The sequence below is a fragment of the Petaurus breviceps genome, unplaced genomic scaffold, assembly GCF_028583685.1.
Source record: "Petaurus breviceps papuanus isolate PSGF00001 unplaced genomic scaffold, PetGlider_PUasm1.0 171, whole genome shotgun sequence".
Lineage (NCBI taxonomy): Eukaryota > Metazoa > Chordata > Mammalia > Diprotodontia > Petauridae > Petaurus > Petaurus breviceps.
The window spans coordinates 10861937-10880791 of record NW_027185754.1 but is presented as its reverse complement, the minus strand read 5'-3'; the positions used below and the strand labels follow the sequence as shown (position 1 = coordinate 10880791).

At 36.2% G+C, this 18855-nt stretch overlaps 1 protein-coding gene across 4 annotated transcripts in view; it reads left to right on the top strand.

Annotated features, from left to right (window-relative positions):
* Positions 1 to 18855, top strand: part of PHKB (phosphorylase kinase regulatory subunit beta) — a 251881-nt gene that overhangs the window by 201159 nt on the left and 31867 nt on the right. For 3 of the 4 annotated variants that reach the window (XM_069082551.1, XM_069082554.1, XM_069082553.1), the window contains 7 exons: positions 657 to 739; positions 1262 to 1352; positions 10068 to 10129; positions 10216 to 10378; positions 11173 to 11254; positions 14575 to 14632; positions 17585 to 17675. In XM_069082551.1, the coding sequence (XP_068938652.1) occupies positions 657 to 739; positions 1262 to 1352; positions 10068 to 10129; positions 10216 to 10378; positions 11173 to 11254; positions 14575 to 14632; positions 17585 to 17675 (630 nt within the window). Of the gene's footprint in view, positions 1 to 656; positions 740 to 1261; positions 1353 to 10067; positions 10130 to 10215; positions 10379 to 11172; positions 11255 to 14574; positions 14633 to 16336; positions 16428 to 17584; positions 17676 to 18855 lie in introns of all 4 variants that reach the window. The other variant, XM_069082552.1, reaches the window with a different exon arrangement.

Sequence of the window (18855 nt, the reverse complement as noted above, 5' to 3'; positions counted from 1 at the left end):
GTAAATATATATATTTGTAATTATTCCTACTTTCAGACTGAATAAGAGTAATTCTTTGAGTCACGTCAGTGGAATTTAAGGGCTTTTTCTTTTCTTTATGAGGTATGTACAACTAAACCATAATAGAGCATTTGCAATTAACTAGTGTTTTCTCCCCACATTTCTACTTTTAGAGAAAAGAGTTAAAATACAAATAACAAACTTATCTGAAACTTAGTCCAGAAAGAAACTTCCAGTGTATTTCTTGGTATAAGGACAGATTCAGCTAAGTCTCCTATATCTTCTATGTCTGCAGCCTCAGCAATGAGTATGGAGAGAGCTCGTGTTTTAATTGAGAGCCCCTAAAACTCCATAAGAGCTTCAGTTATCAAAGAAACATTCAGTTATATTTGCTGTGTTTGCTAAGGCAGAAAAATAGGCATTCATTTAGGAATTTTTGAGCAGATGAGATTGAAATCAGAATCATTTTATGAAACATTTGTTAGCCCTTTTATTTAGTTAAGCACTCTATCATCTAAGCATTCCCACTAATGAGTCATGACTTATAGACTTTTGTTGGGTTTTTCCACAGCAGTGCTGCAATTGATTGTTAATTATTTTTAATTCCTTTCAACTATTGCATCCTTACATTTACTCGTCCCCTTATGTTTTGCTAGAATGCCTTGCAGTTTATTAAACAGTATTGGAAGATGCATGGCCGTCCACTCTTCCTTGTTCTCATCCGGGAGGACAATATAAGGTAGGGAGTCGAAAGAAAGGAAATGTATATTTCTTGTCTCCTTCCCCTGGATCATCAAGTCTTTAAAGTCAAGCATCATGTCTTATATTTCTTTTTAGCCCTCATGATCTCTCACTGACTATAATATAAATAATAGCATCTCAATAAATGCTTGGGAGATGTCTGGTTGATCCCTGTGCCCATAGTGCTGATTCCATATCTCTCTCTCTCTCTCTCTCTCTCTCTCTCTCTCTCTCTCTCTCTCTCTCTCGATGTTCTTCCTGCTTCCTCCATGTAACCTTGCTCTCATTCTGTCCTCGTCTTATGTCCCCCTTGTATTCTAATTTTTATTATGTTTATCTGTGTATTTGTCTTTTTGTGACTCATAGAATGATTGGGGGCTACATATTATTTATCTCTGTAGCTTTCCTAGCTCCTGCAAGGTATGGTGTACATTAAGTGTTTATACATTTTTGTAAAGGAGATGAATAAGTAATATATTTCATATTTTCCCTATTAATAAGTACACTTTATTTCTTTTAGAGGCAGCCGGTTCAACCCTATATTGGATATGCTGGCGTCCTTTAAAAATGGAATGGTTGGAGGAGTGAAGGTTCATGTCGATCGACTACAGGTATTTTTTTAAAATGTGAAGCATGCATATTTTTAATTACATTATCTCATAATTTTTAATCATTTTCTTAAGCATTTCTCTTTTCTTTTTCTTGTCCATAAATGCCATCGATTATTGAAATAGACTATCAGGAATGGAATTTCTGCTTTTCTGGCAAGGCTTTTTTTTTTCTCCCTATGCCTTCCTTTAATACCTACTCATACCACCCAAACCTAGCTCCTTATCACCTCATTCTTATACTATTGCAAAAATCTCCTAATTCACCTCTGAATTATGGAATGGCCATATGAACCATCCACACCATGTTGTCAGGCAGGAAATATGTATCCATTCCAGGAGTTGCGCAATTATAAGATATTCGTAAGCCATACCAGGGAAAAGTCATATAACTATTTGAAGTTGAAGATCAAGCTTGATGACTTATTCTCCTTTGTTCTTTGTACTTGGTATTATTTTAACATTCCTTACTACATGCTTTTTTTTTTTTTACAAAGTCAGACGTGTTCAATGCTTCCTTTTTTAGCAAAAGATAGAACTCTGCTGATCTCACAGCCTTTGATGTTAAACAATTTCACTGAAATATTGAATCTGAAAATAATTCCATTTCCTTTAAATATTTAATAGTTCTCTCATATTTTGGAAGGTTTCCATTTCATTTAAGGAGAGATGTGTAAATTATAAAGACAAGCAAAATTATTTTCTAGCAAGATAGGCTCCTGGATTCTCATCATTTGCTTTTTCTGCTTTTGACTTTGCCTGATGCAACATATCAGAGAACAACAGAATTTGATGTCTCAAAGAACTTTTGTTCTTCTTACCCTTGACTCCTATGTCAAACTGAGAAGTCTTCTTTTGAATAGCCACATAATCACAGAGTCACAGGATGCCAAAACTGAAAGGGACCTTAGAGATCGCTTATAGCATTACAGAATTTGAGAGCTGGAAGGAGTCTCAGTGTAATCCCCACTCTGGTCATTCATCCAGCCTCTGCTCAAAGCCCCCAAGGAGGAGGAACCCTCTGCTCCTTGAGACAACATGGCTTATTTGTTAGGAAGTTCTTCCTGACATCAAACTTAATTTTACTGCTTTGCATCTTCTACCCATTGCTCCTGGTTCTACATGAAAGCCTTTAAAATACTTGAAGAGCGCTGTCATCCCCTTCACCCTCACCCTACCCCAAGTCTTCTCTTCTTCAGGGTAAACATACTAATTCCTCCAGCCAATCCATGGACAGAGAAGGAACTTGAGGCTCAAAGAAGGGGATAAGCTTGCCCAAAGTCACAAAAGTCTATAATAATAATAAATGACATTTATATAGGTCTATGTGCTAGGCACACGGCTTACATATATTATCTCATTTGATCCTCACAACAACCCTGGAAGTAGGTGCTGTTATTATCACCGTTTTACAGATGAGGAAACTGAGGCAGGCAGTGGTTAAGTTGCTTGCTGAGTGTCACATAGCTAGTAAGTATCTGAGGCCAGATTTGAACTCAAGCCTTCCTGATCTCCAGGCTCATCACTTTGTTCACTGCACCACCTTTAGCCTATTGACAAAGCTAGGGTGAGAACCCAGGTCTCTTGATTCCCAGTGTGGTGCTTTTCCTATCATACGATGCTTTAGACTCATGTAATGATCCTTTTCATCAGCATAATTGATATGGCTTCCCATTCTCCCTTTAATTTCCACTTCAGTGTATGTAATTTTTTGCATCTTTAGTTGTGCCCCAGGGGATTCCCTAAGAGGAAAGAGAAGTCAGCAGTTTAATTTTTTTAAGTGACTTGTTTTTGATAAACTATTCAAGTAGTATAACATTGTAGAGTAAATGAAAACAAAATCAGTGTTTTTGCCTTTTGCCTTCTTTTTATCAGTAGCTAAAGATGATGAACTCTTCTGTTTTTTGTCTTTTTGAACTTCGGTTATGGGAATACAGTATCATATAGTACAAATTTACATGCATTGTGTGTTTTCATTGTAATCAATATCATAGCAGCAAATTAATTTAATTTTAATTAATTAATAATAAACTTAATATTTCTCATAGTTTCTACCTGAGAATCTCTACAAAGAGCCAAAACTATTTTTTTCATCCTGTGTTTTGGAGACAAGTTGTAAAAACTTGAGACCAAACAGCTATTTTCTATTTGAAATTAGAACACGAAATCATTTTAGGTCAAGAACAAGAAGCATTTAAAAATCTAAATGATCTTTCCTGTGTTCTTGTTGTAGTGACCACTTTAAGAATTTTATGGAGGAATAGAATGTGGAATGTTAACCTAATCAGAGTTCTAATGATGGCAGCCTGGGAGGAAGGGAGAGTGTCCAAGAGGTAGAGAGAACAGTAGATTTGGAAAGACTATTAAAAGATGAACCTCTGGGCTAAAGATGTAGAATGCAGCACACATTTTTGACATGGGCCATGTTCTGAATTGTTTTGTTTGACTCTGTTATAAGGGGGGAATTCTCTTTAAGGCACTGGTGAATTAGAGGATAATGATAGAGATAAAAAAGAAAAGATCATCAGTAAAACATTTAAAAAATACATAGAAGACAAAAAAAATTCAGAAGGGAGGACAAATAGGGCAATTTTATTACCATTGTGTGAAATTACACACACATATATAATATATATGTGTTTTATATATATACACACACACACACACACACACACACACACACACACACACATACACATACACACATACTTTTTTTAATCCAAAGTATATATAACAAATTAATCATTTCATACACACTCCTCTTTTTGGTTGTTCTTGGATTACTGACATATCCATGTTTGTTGATGATTGTTAAGTTTATAATTAAAAAAAGAAAAAAAATTTCTGTCCCAAAACATTTCCTAAATCTACACGCAAGGTCACTGTGCTGGTATTGCTAGTTATTTCTCCTCTTGTCTGCCATCATTGTGATCAATGGGAAGTATTTTCCAAACATCTGCTTTGTACATGACTCTGTAGTGGGTTTCCTAGGGTATTATGAATATGAAAAAAGTATAAGCAAAGATACTTAGGCAGTAGGAGCAACATTTTCATATACCTCATCCCTTCAATTCTGCCTCCTTGATAATTCAAAGTCAAAAAGGAGAAAAAAGAGGAAATCTTATTTTCTTATAACCATTATCTCACTTGGCTGTTTTTACTACCTGTGTGACCTTGGTCTGAGCCTTCTTTTGGTTTTGCAAAATGTTAGACTAGATTGGAGATGGGAAACCTGTGACCCTGAGGCCACATGTAGCCCTCTAAGTCCTCAAGTGTGGCCCTTTGACTGAATCCAGACTTCACAGAACATTCACAGAATAGTGTTTGAATTCAGTCAAAGGGCTATGCTTGAGGACCAGGAGACCACATGTGGCCTTAAAGCTGCAGGTTCCCCTTCTAGTTCTAAATCCTGTGATCTTTTTGATTGAAGAGTAAACCAATTATTTAAATATCAGCCAGTGCCTTATTTGTTTATGCAGTACTATATGTATTTTTAATAACAAAAGTGAATTTTAAAAGGTCTTCAGAGTACTATGTTTCAGAAACATGAACCAGAATATTTCCATGTTTCTCTTTTAGTGCTTCAAATTCAGACATTGTCATAAGAGTATATATAGTGTGATGGGGCTTCTGGACCTCAGAAACCCAGCATATTTTCCCTCTCCCGTGACTGGATGCTCCATTCAGATTCCAAACCATCATTTACTCATCTTGGCTATTGGGTTCCACTCAGCCCTACTTCCCTGTCAGGAAAAAAAGAAATCATAGGGTTTTCACTCCCACTCTTTCCCTAATTACCCAATAATTGCACACTGACATCTTAGATGATTTTAAAAGGATTTATGATGAAGCACTATAGATTAAGTAGGGAAGGAATAATTAGTTAATACTATTCAGTAAACATTTATTGACCATCAAGTATGTGTGAAACATCACAATAGGAAAGAAAAAAGTTGGCTTATAGCATATAAATGTTTTAGGGGGATTTTACTATAAGCTTAATGTTTATTAGGAAGAAAACACAGTAGTATGACAGTTTAATATTGTACCTTAGCTTCAGCTATAGGACATTTGATGAAATTTGCTTAGCTTCCTTGCTTCAATATTAGCTCAATTCTAGTTCCATTGTCATGGAATTGGTTGTCTAGTGTTGCCATTTATAGCACTCTGAAGTTTACTTCTACAATATGTATGTATATCCCAGGCAAAATTGATAGCTTTCCTTATTTTAACCCTCTCTTTTCTACCCTCCTCCCCCAATTATTTATCCTGGACTTCCATGTTTTGGTCCCATTGGAAGTTGTGTGCCTTCTTGCCTCCCCTCCATTGAAGGATACTTGTTCCATTCCTTCACCCATGGTCTATCTATCTCCTTTTAAAAAAGATACTACATGCCTTGCCTTTGAACCTATTTTGCCCTTAAGCAACTTGTCTGTGGTCACTTTGGCCCTTGTACCTTGGGTCCATGATAGATTTTTCTGATGCTGTATTGCTACATCTTTGATCAACCTTTTGGTTCTAAATCTATTCCCTGATCTTCCTGCCCTTGGCTTTCTAATATGTCTGAGCTAATCTAACAGATATATTTGATAGCAAGAGAGACTATCCACTTTTTTGAGATCACTTCTCCATTTTAAAGTCACTAGTCATTGACCTTAGTTGGCCCCCTTGGTTCTGGGGATGTAGCTTGAATATTATGGTTCTAACAATAATGATAATAATAGAAATTACATGGATATATAATATTGTCTTTATCTTCTCATTACCCTCCTCCCAAGTGATGAGTATTATAGGGAAAGAATAGTGATGAAAAATCAATTTAGTTTCAGATAATCTCTCGCTTACTTATAGCTAAGTCTCAATTATCTGGCAATGTCCCAGTAGTAACACAGATAACTGAAGTCATACATAGTTGATAGTTCACAGAATAGTCTTTGGTTATCAGTTACTATTTCCTTCACCATAATATCTTCTAACAAACAGAAACAATTCACTGTTTTGAGTTTCATATCATTAAAATTGAATTTCTATTGAAAGTTCAAATTCCCCATGTGAGTTTCTAGGAAAATAAAGAAGATTTTAGGTAATCCACACACTAGACTTGATTAATGGAAACTTGAAAGTCACCTGTTACTGGGTAACAGCAACAAAAAGAATATTCCATATTGCCTTACTCAAAACACAGATCTTGACCAAACAAAACCTACACATATAGGACCTCTCAGATATTTTTCAGTCATTTTTCACTCATCTTCATGACCCCATTTGAGGTTTTCTTGGCAAAGATACTGGAGTGGTTTGCCATTTCCTTCTCCAGCTCATTTTGCAGATGAGGAAACTGAAGAAAATGGGGTTAAGTGACTTGCCCAGGTTCATATAGCTGATAAGTATCTGAACCTGATTTGAATTGATGAAAAGGAGTCTTCCTGCCTCTTGGCCCAGCACCCTATCCACTGTGCCACCTAGCTTCTCAGATAGTCAGTGCTTATTGTTTTTTTTAATTGAATTGAATGGCTTCATGTAGTTGAAAACAGAATTAAAGTAGAGGGCGGAGTCAGGATGGCAGAGTAGTCAACTTGGCATGAGCTCCTGCCCCAATCACTTCCAATACATGTAAAAAAAATGACTCAAAACAAATTTTAGAGCTACAGAGCCTACAAAATGACAGAGAGAAACAGACCTCCTGCTGAAGGCAGGCCAGCAGGAAAGGTCTGTCACACCAGGCTGGAAGCTGAGCACAGTGCCACATGAGCCACGCAGTTCTGGCCCCAGGGCAGCCCCAACAAGCGGCAGCCAGAGCAGACTTCAGGAGAGTGAATCACCAACAGCTGTGGCAGTTTCCAGACTTTTCAACCCATGAACTCCAAAGAGAAAATAAAAGATCAGTGTGGAACTCTGTTGGAAGAGTAAAGGAACAGCGTGGTCTGCCCCCTGCCCCCAGGGCGAGAAGTGGCAGAGGTGCAGTGGCTGCAGTTACTGCCACATGGCTGCTTCCATAGCTCCTGGTCTGCAGATCATAGGGGGACCAAGCAACCATTCAGAGGGTAGTCACTCTTGCTTTAACCTCCTTGGATCTGGATTGTGGTCTTGGGTGATGGTCCTAGAATATGTGGACAGTGTGCCAAAGCTTGTGGGGACTGCAGAGAGGGTGCCTTCCTAATAGCTCTGGCAGCTGCAAAAACCCCAGTGATTTGGAACATAGCTCTCTCAATCTGGAAGCAGAGTTCTACCCTGGCAAAGAGCTCAAAAGTCAAGTAATTGGCTGGCAATATGAGCAAGCAGAGGAAGCACAAACAGACCATAGAATCCTTTTTGGGGGACAAAAAGGACCAAAACATGGAACCTGAAGAAGACAGCAAAGGCAAAACTCCTGCATCAAAAGCTTCCAAGAAAAATATGAACTGGTTACAGGCCATGGAGGAGCTTAAGAAGTATTTTGAAAACCAAGTAAGAGGAGTAGAGGAAAAAATTGGGAAGAGAAATGAGAATAATGCAAGAAAATCATGAAAAGAGAGTCAACAGCATGCTAAAGGAGACCCCAAAAAATACTGAAGAAAATAACACCTTAAAAAATAAACTCAAATGGCAAAAGAGGCCCAAAAAGCCAATGAGGAGAAGAATGCCTTAAAAAGCCAAATTTGCCAGATGGAAAAAGAATCTCAAAAGCTCACTGAGGAGAATAATTCCTTCAAAATTAATTGAAGCAATTGGAAGCTAATGGCTTTATGAGAAATCAAGATACTATCAAACAGATCCAAACAAATGAAAAAATAGAAGTCAATATGAAATATCTAACCGGAAAAACCACTGATCTGGAAAATAGATAGAAGAGAGATAATTTAAAAATTATTGGACTACCTGAAAGCCATGACCAGAAAAAGAGTCTAGACACCATCTTTCAAGAAATTATCAAGCAAAACTGCCCTGATATTCTAGAACCAGAGAGCAAAATAGAAATTGAAAGAATTCACCCATTGCCTCTTGGGAAAGATCCCAAAAGGAAAACTCCTAGGAATATTATAGCAAAATTCCAGAGTTCCCAGGTCAAGGAGAAAATACAGCAAGCAGTCAGGAAGAAACAATTTGAGTAGTATGGAAACACAATCAGGATAGCACAAGACCTAGCAGCTTCTATGTTAAAGGATCAAAGGGCTTGGAATATGCTATTCTGGAGGTCAAAGGAGCTAGGACTAAAACCAAGAATCACCTACCCAGCAAAACTGACAATAATGCTTCAGGGGAAAGTATGGGAATTAAATGAAATAGAGGATTTTCAAGCATTCTTGATGAAAAAACCAGAGCTGAACAGAAAATTTGACTTTCAAATACAAGAAGCAAGAGAAACATGAGAAGGTAAACAGGGAAAACAAATCATAAGGAGCTTATTAAAGTTTAACTGTTTACATTTCTACATGGAAAAACGATAATTGTAACTCATAAGACTTTTCTCAGTATGAGGATAGCTGAAGGGAATATATATGTGTACATATATGTATATACATACATATATGTATGTATAGAAGGGTATATATGTATATAAATAAATAAGTGTGGGCATATGTGTGTACATGTATACATAGAGGGCACAGGATGAGTTGAATATGAAGGGATGATATCTAAAAAATAAAATTAAGAGGTGAGAGAGGAATTTATTGGGAGAAGGAGAAAGGAAGAGATAGATTAGGGTAAAATTATCTCATATAAAAGAGGCAAGAGAAAACTGTTACAATGGAGGGGAAGAGCAGGAAGGTGAAAGGGAATGGGACAACTTTATTCTCATTGAACTTGGATTAAGGAGGAAACAACAGTACACACCCAATTGGGTATCTTACCCTACAGGAAAATAGGGGGGAAGGGGATAAGAGGGAGGATGATAGAAGGGACGGCAGATTGGGGGACAGGGTAGTTAGAAACAAACATTTTGAAAAGGGATAAGGTCAAAGGAGAAAATAGAATACGTGGGGAGAGTGGGATAGGATGGAGGGAAATATAGTTAGTCTTTCACAATATAACTACTATGGAAATGTTTTGTGTAACTACACATGTACAAACTATATTGAATTGTTTATCTTCCCAGTGGGGGTGGGTGAGGAGGAAAGAAGGGAAAAAATCTTGAACTCAAAGTTTTAAAATCAAATGTTTAAAAAAAAAAGTTGCTTTTTACATGCAACTGGGACATAAGATATACAGGCACTAGGGTATAGAAATCCATCTTGCCCTACTAGAAAGTTATGGGGGCAGGGGGATACAGGAGGATGTAAGAGAGAACAGATTGGGGAAGGGGTATTCATTAGGCTTGCTATTTTGGGGTGGAAGTAGGGGAAAGACGAGGAGAAAAATTTGTAACTCAAAATCTTGTGGAAATGAATGTTGGAAACTAAAAATAAATAAACTGGATTTTTTTTTAAAGAGAGAATTAAAGCATACATATTGTCTTTGATGCTAAAAAAAAAAAAAACCCCAAACCACCACCCTGCATTAGATTAACTTTTTAGAGTCAGTATAAGAGTTAGTGCTTGTGAAGTAAGGGGAACACTAAAATGTAATAAAGTTTATCCTATGATCTGTGTTAAAATTTATTATGACTTAAGCACTTAACTCTATGTGCATTTTTATCACATTTTTCTAGTTTTGTTTTTTACTAACACCAACCTTATTGTTTGTACAACACCAATTAAGAAATGACTTTAATATTTTTCTACATACCCTCTATTTCAGACATTGATATCAGGAGCTGTCGTCGAACAACTAGACTTCCTAAGAATCAGTGACACAGAAGAGTGAGTGCTACGTGGAATAGCCAATTGTGTTTCTTGAAATTTTGCTAAAATTTATGAAATTTGACATTTTTTCTTTTATTTCATAGGCTTCCAGAATTTAAGAGTTTTGAAGAGCTAGAACTCCCCAAGCATTCTAAAGTCAAAAGACAAACCAGTACTCCCAATGCTCCTGAATTAGAACAGCAGTCAGACATATCAGTTGTGGAGTGGAAAAACAAGTCAACCCATGAAATTCTTCAAAAACTAAATGTAAGGAGATTTAGTAACTCTGAGTGGGATCAGGAGACCCATCCCTGTCATGTGTTCTTTTCTGTGCTTTTCCTTTGTTATCTCAGAGGGTATCAAAATGAACCAGAAAACTTAAGAATTATTTATTAGGCTTCTAGCACTATGCCTTGTATATCATCATCATTATCATTTTAAGTGCAATTAATCTAATGCTCTACATTTACATAAATCTTTTGATTTGCTGATATCCTGGGTGTGTTAGACCTGTTTTTACTGGCCCTTGAGGTTAGATCTAGGAACAATGGATGGGAGGTGCAGGTATAAATTTTGGCTTAATATGAAGAAATATTTCCAAAGAATTGTTAAATTCCTACTTATTCTTTAGAGGCTAACTCAAGAGTCACCTTCTCTGGGAAGTCTTTCCCATTTGTTAATAATTCTTCTCTGACCTCACAAAGTACATTGAACTGTGCCTTTCTAATGTGCCAGTCATATAATATTGTGTATCATGGTTATGTGTTTATGCCCTTACACCCCTGTTAGACTCTAAACTCTTTGAGAGTAGTAACCTGCCGTTTTCTAAACTCTATAGCTCTGCATAGTTTTCTGAAAATAGAAGTTTAACAAATGTTTATTGAGTGAATGAATAATCTTATGTATTCCTCACAGCAACCCTGTAATGGGGGAGGGCAAGAGTTGAGGAGAAATAGTTAGAGAGGGATAATATTTAAGATTACTTCTACTTCTGAGATCATGTTGCTAACACTAGTGCTCATTTCTTTCCAGTTACAAATAGTGATTTATCTTTTTTCTAGGACAGCAATTGTTTGGCGAGTCAAGCCATCCTATTGGGTATACTGCTTAAAAGAGAAGGTCCTCATTTCATCACTAAGGAAGGTAGGTATATAGAATACAGGGAAAGAGCTGTTGTTTTTTTTAATAGACTAGGAAATATTTGTCTGGTGTACTCCTAAGGAATGTGAATAATGGACATACACTGAAGAAGTTGCAGTTATTTTCCTCTCCATTAAGACAGTTTTTGCTTTAAATGGAAAGTGCATATTCATCGCCCCTAGAGTGGAATGAGCTGTTAAATGTATGAACTGCTAAATTGTTTTCATGCAGTGTTGGGTGATTGTAATTCTGAGCACAGGTTTTGTTTTGTTTTGTTTTTTGATAATACACTTAATCTCCCACATTAGAATGGAGCTGGAGACAAGGTTTCTGCCCATGCATGTTAGCCTCAAATGGCTCAGCAGTTGCATATTGACAGTTTTGTTTTCAGTGTTATTTTCCTTTATATTTTAAAATTGGAATCAAATTGAGTTGTCTATAAAAATTAGTCCTTTTTTGTTCTGCAGTAGGATTTGGAATGAAATATGGCATTTAATGAAATTGCAGTTCAAAACTGAATTAAAAGGGTGATAAATAATAAATCATTTCTAATCATGTCCATGTAATGGTCTGCAGTAATCTAAGAAGACTCCAGATATACTTGAATGTATTCAGTCAATTTCCTGCAATGTTCATGTTCTAAGTCAATATTTATTTTCATTATTTTGAAACATTTAATATATTTAAATACTTTACACCCAATTACAAAAAGTTGTCAAAGGATAACACAAAAGTCTGGGGACAATGAACAAATTCATTCTTGCTATTCTAAAAATTCTTCATGGAAGGGGCTAAATATGGATGTGACTAAACATGGATTTGGGCTAATAAAAAAATAAATATTATTCAAAACCTTAATAATTCCTATTCTGCCTACATCACAGGATGATTGATTATGAGGATCAAATAAGATACTCTGTTGAAAATTGGAAAGTGGTACACAAAAAGTAATATTTTATCAAATATTAAGGACCCCATTTATACAAAAATTTTTATGTTCTTGGTTACTAATTAAAAGCATGTTTTTAAAAATTGGTCTCTTGAGTTCCTCCTGTCATTACTGCCAATCAGTCGGAGATAATATGTTTATTATCTCTTCATCACTACATGTAAATTGAAGACTAATTTCTTAGTTGAATTTCATCCTCAGTCAAAATTATTACAGAACAACCTGTAAATGACTCACCTTCACAACTATAAACAAAAACCTTATGGTTCTAATTATTGTGCAAAATCAGCTGTGAAAACAGAAGTGTAAGCAGATGCTCAACTGATGAATTTGCTTATTTTTCTTCCTTGCTCTGGACATTACCTAAAAGATGGGCTTTATCTATAAGATATGTTTAGTTTGTTGTGTGTCTTTTTTAACCTTTCATTTATTAGGGGTCTGAAACTTCACATGATTACCATAACTATGTTCATGATTAGAGAACATTTATAGGAAATATTTTATAAATGTCACCCATATAAACACTTAGGATATTTTTCCAACAGCCACTCTCACTTATAAGTCTTGGGTCCCAGAGCAAGCTAATATCTTCCTGTGAGAGTTCAAGGGGCGCCCTGAGGATTTAGGAGTGATTCCCTCTCAAAATTACTAGATGACAATCAATATAGTTAGCCAGCCTTAAGTACTTTTTTAGAAACATGTCTTTTATTAGGTAATAAAGTAAGAACAGTTGGTGCAAAACATCCTTCCTCCCCTCTTCTCAAAAAAGTATGCAATGATTTCCAGGAGTTCATACCGAATGTCCTTTGAAAAGCGGGATTGAACTTAGAGATCACATATAGGGCACAGCTTTTGATTGCTGAAAGTTTTTTTTTTTCTCTCATGGGGGTCTTAAGAAGTTTTACTCCCCCCCCCCCCAATCTGTATCTAATCTGTCCTTGGCTCCCAAAGCAGACCTTGTAGTCAGTTTGTATGGGGATGCCACTAGCAATCTCATGTAAGGATGGGAAGTCTAAAGTCCTGTGGACTCTGCCAAGCTTGAAAGTCTTCCTCACTCTGGAGGTTCCTGCCAATTACCATTTTCCCTTGGTAGTTTCTCTTTTGAGGTGGGATGGGAAATCACACTTGCTCTAGTTTTTGGAATTCTCTAAACCAACTCCATGCTTTTACACAGAACCAAAAGTAGTAAGAAAGTGCCAAGCCAGTCATTTAGAACAGACTTTCTGTCTAGTGGCTTCATGTCATCAAATGACTTTCAAAGACTTTTTGCACTTTTGAGATCTAAAATTAAAATTGATTGGACATTTTCCACTTAATTTAAGTAGGGTTGGGTGACTTGATTGAATAGATATCCATCAAAACCTAATATTTATGTAAGAATAAAAATACTGTTTTTCTTTTTAAAAATAGTTTTCTGCTGAGAGGTAATTGTGATATTTGATTTAGTTTTCTATACTTTAAATTTTGAAAGTTGCAAGAAATACTGTGCAGTGTTGATCATGAGGTCTTGTCTAATATGTCATAGAAGTAAAATTAGCTTGAGATAAAATATTGAATATTTTTTTCCATTTTTTATGATCCTTGAATAGATATGCCTACTCTTTGCTCCATAGAAAGTGGCTGCATTTAGAACATGCCAAATCTATGCCAAGGTGTAGCTTTGAGCAAGTAACACCCATAACCCAGGAGGACAAACTTTTTGATTAGTGCAGCAATGTATGATCATAGCACTCCACCCATTAGGTAATCACTGCATGTTTGCTGATTGTATAGACCCCTGCTTTGTGTGAGGATCTGCTGTGTGTGTGTATTTGGTGCTTACGTGAGACGAAGAAGAATAAAAGGTGATCCTCTGTCCTCACAAAACTTAAGGAATAGTGGCTAATGAACAATCAGATTCCTTCATAGCCTACAATATTAGTTCCACTTTCCAGAATGTTTTTATAACTTACTCATTCTTTTTCTCCTATAGTAAATTGGTACATACATTTTATAATCAATTAAATTGTAGGTTTTCCATATTGAGCAAGTTTCAGTTTTAAGGAATGATAATATGCCAAATTCACATCTCCAAAGATTGAAAGTAAACAGATCTTGAGTATTAACACTTGATATGTTTTATTCACACATTTTATATGTCACATCCTGAAGTCAGAATATTAGTGGATTTATTGAAAAGAATGGATCAAAAGTAAAAGTTCATAAATGACTAAAATCATATTTGCAGAAGGGCACCAAGATAACCATGACATGCATTTAATAAAAAACTTCCTTTGCCACAACTAAGAACAACTCACTACCTTGATAAAGTGCCATGTGCCGGTGGTCATTCATTAACTATTACACAACTATGATAGTATTATTTCATGTTTAGGTACTGTTTCTGATCACATGGAGAGAGTCTATAGAAGAGCTGGCAGCAAAAAACTTTGGTTTGTATTTAATGTTTTTATTATTCTTTTGTTGTTATTTTTGATGGCATAAAGATAAAGGTGACCTTTAAAATGAGGAGACAAAATAATGACAACTGCTCTCTCCCACCCCACCTACCCCTCTTGGACCCCAGTACCATGCCTCTCTCTACCTTCCTCCAGAAGAATCAAGATATTTACCGAAGCTTACCCTCTCTCATGCTTTCTGGCTTCAGACAGAATCCCCTTTCTCCCAAAATGCACCAAATATATGCATGGGCAAAGACCTGTGGAGGAGGTTATTTTTCTTTATTGACTTCTCTCCAATCCACTGCTCTCCCATCCAGAGCCACAGACTCTTGTTGTATGCAAGACCTTTCCTCCCATTGCAGAAAACCTTGGAGATACAGGAAGAGTTCCAGCTCTGTTACATCCTGCTTTTGTTACCTTGGACAAGTCACTTAATATTTCTGAACCTCATTTTCCTCAGCTGTAAACTGGGGGATCAAATGACCTCTGATTTCCCTTCTAGCTATACATCTATGATTTTGTAACATAATCTATTTAGAGAGTAGCTGACTTAAAGGGCCAAGAATAGCTGATCCTTTTAACATAGGTTTTGTACTGGTTGGGTGATGGTGTCCCCTCTTGAAAAATAACTAACCTTGGTTTATTAGAGGTCTCTTCCTAAAAAAGTAGCTTGATAGGTTTTTATTCAGGTAAGTAGAGACATAAGTACTAAATTTGTATCAAACCAGGTATGACTGGTTGAATGATCATCTGAACAATGCATTTCAAAATTAGTTTATTAACTACCTTAGCACAATATGACACATTTTGGAAACTAGATTATGGATTCCTCATGTAGCAAATAAGTATTTATTCTAAATCTGCAGCAAAACAAAGAAACTTCTAAAAGAATGGAGTATCTTTCTGTTTTAGGCTATGTTCCTTAACCTCTCTGACCATCAGTTTCATCATCTGTAAAATGAACCAACTGAAATGGATGAATTTTAAGAACTTTTAACATTATAAAATTCATTGCTGATTGCTTACTATCTCAGGGAAGAAGGAGGGGAGGGCAAGAGGGATCAAATTTGGAACTCAAAACTTTTTTTAATGTTAAAAAATGGTTTAATGTATAATTGGGGAAAATAATATATGTATGTATGTGAATAATATTATAGGATTCAAATCTGCCCCCCACCCTTACCTCCCCTGTTGATTATTTCCAGTCTAGATGTCTTGTTTATACATAGTTGTTTACACGTTTTCTCCCCCATTAAACCATGAACTCTGAGAGCGGAGAGTCTTTGGCCTTTCTTGGTATTCCCAGCACTTAGCACAGTGTTTGACACATAGTAAGAGCTTCAAAATGCTTGCTGACTTCAAATGTCTTTTTTTTTTTAACCACTCATGAAATTACAATAAACCCAATGGTTAAGTCTTTCAAATTTTATCATGCTAATATTTTTATTGAAGAAAAGCATTGTAGTCAAATGGTTTTTACTCGTCAGATTTTAAATGTAGGCCTTCTACCTTATTTTTGATTGGATAAGACCAGTCCTGCTTAATATCTTAAACCTTTTTTGTTACAAAATGAGAATTGTATTGAATTGGGGGTTGGCAGAAAAAAATTGAGTGCTGTTTTGTTTGGAAAGGCCAAATCTTGGAAATCTTATTTCTTTTATTTTCCCTTTGGTGGTTGTCCTCTGACCCACTTAGGTTGACGGTGCGCTATGGTGCTGCATTTACCCAGAAATTTTCTTCCTCTATAGCCCCCCACATTACTACTTTATTGGTACATGGGAAACAGGTAAAGCTGTGTGTAGGTTGGAAAGTGATACTGCTTGACATGTGTGAGCTTATCTGCATTGGGTGAAATAAATATATGTTCTTTGGAAATGCATTCTTCTCAGTCTTGTAGTGTGGGGGAGAGGACAACCTTCTTCCAAGAAACAGAGATGAGGCTTGTTGTGTCACTAACTCCATGGGTTATTGGCACCTTTATCCCTTCTCACTTCTTTTCAGTAAAGGCTCAGAAATTTACATGCTCCTTCGCATCAGGTAAACTAGTTATAATGACAGCCAGAAAATAACAAACAGTTTAAAATCTGGTCCTTTACATTCTTTTGTTCTCTGAAATAGCTCTACATAAGAAGTTTTGCCTTTGAGAAGGAAGTAATTTTGTTTAATCCCTGTGTACACTATGGATTTGCACATACTGTGTTTTAAAACAAGAACAATATCTGTGCTTCACATATTCTGAAGACTTTTCAGAAACCCTAAAATGGCAGGGGGAATCATTCCTTAATCCATTTTAGCGCACCATTTAAAAAGAATTTTCAAATCAATTTTACCACTTGTAGTAGCCATAATATTCATGGTTGGGGTGAGGGTGAGGAAAACACTAGCATCTCATTGTAGTGCTATTCACTAGGAAGCAGGTTTCAGTATGAAATGATCCATCTTGAACCCCATTCAAAGGGGATTAATTTACTGAGGTGCCCAAGGAAACTTATTACAAAGCAATGTAGCTTACAACATGGTTCCCATGGCATAGGATCCCAAAATAACTTCATGAGACTCCATTGCCATTTTAAAAAGAATTTTCTTTTGGAAAGTTAGAAAAGTTATTGATAATATATCCTTTATACATTAGCATGTATAGAATACAAATGAATAGTTTGGTTAACACGTTTATTCCTAGCGCAGCAGATTGATACAGAAAAGAACTGTCAACTAATGATGTGTATATATAATCTATAGTTTGTAAGTTCCGACTCTGCCCTCCATCCCCTCCGTGATATTTATCCTAATGAATTCCCATAATCCACTCCGATTGGTTATTTGAGTGAAAAAAAAAAGTACATTTTTTTAAATAGCCCCATTTGGAGACTGCCCTCAAACATGACTTGAATCTATCAAAATAGCATTTAACATCCAATGGGATTGCTCTCTTCTTTGCCCTAGGTCGGTTGTGCGCTGCGCTGCGAGTCTTTTAAGTAAAGTAGTGGACAGCCTTGCGCCTTCAATTACTAATGTGTTAGTTCAGGGCAAACAGGTAAGTCTGCACCTTTAGTCTCTAATCAAGGATATTTCTGTTCAAAATGTTTCCCCGGTTCTACTTTGAAAACCCTCATCATACATCACAGTCCTGAGAATAAAATTAGTGGTAAGTTTTCTGGCCAATTCTTTAAAAATAAGATAATATTTTTAAAGCCTCCTTAAGCAGAGTCAATTATAAAAAAGATGTGTGTGTGTTAAAATACGTCAGTGACGTACTTTTCTCATCCCAGCTCCTTTGGAGCTTTTTCCTGGACTCTGTATAGTGCACAAGCTGTCCTAATGCCAAATCAATCAAAAAGAGGTTCTAGGTATGAAGGAACTGCATTCGTTTAGATGGGCTAAGGGAACACAACAGCAATACACAGTAGGAGAAATTGCATGAGGATTGTGGCATGAGAATGGCAGAACTTTTTCTTCTGTTCAGCATTTTTCTTGCTTGGCTTAATCTTTATTTGGTCGTGCGTGACAGTTTGCTTGCTTCCATTTTCTTATCTGAGAAAATGTGTGCATTATTATACTTTCCTGACAGTAAATACAGCAAAAACCATCAACCTGGTAAGGTTTTTGAGTCCCTTTTAATTCCCTGTGGCTGAATCAACCTAGTACCCACATCTCAGGTCTTATAATTAGTATTAAAAGTTTAAGTATTAAGATCTTGATGTCCAGCTCTTATATTTGAATGACAACTGCTTGTTCTTTTTGATAGCATATAATAACAAGTATTAAGTAGTAATTGGCTTTCTATAACTTCTGAAATAGCTCAAGTTGCATTCACACATCTTATTGCCTCTGTATTCACAACATTCTTTATGAAGTAGATAGGTCATACAGTGGATAGAGCATTAGACTTGGAACCAGAAGTCCTGAGTTCAAATTCAGATTCAGACACTTAGCACCAGATGTCTGACCTAAGCAGCCACTTGACTTTTTCCTGCTTCAGATTCCTCATCTGCAAAATGTGGATAGTTATAGAGTCTCCCTCCCAGGGTTGCTGTGAGGATAAAATAATGTATTTGTAAAGTGTTTTGGAAACCTTAAAGTTCTCTTGTTAGCTATTATTGTTGTTGTTATATAGAGCAAGCACTATTAATTTCATTTGTTTGATAGGGAAAACTAAGGTATTTGGAAGTGACTTGTCCAGAATTATAATTAATAAAATCCAAATTTACTGCTGT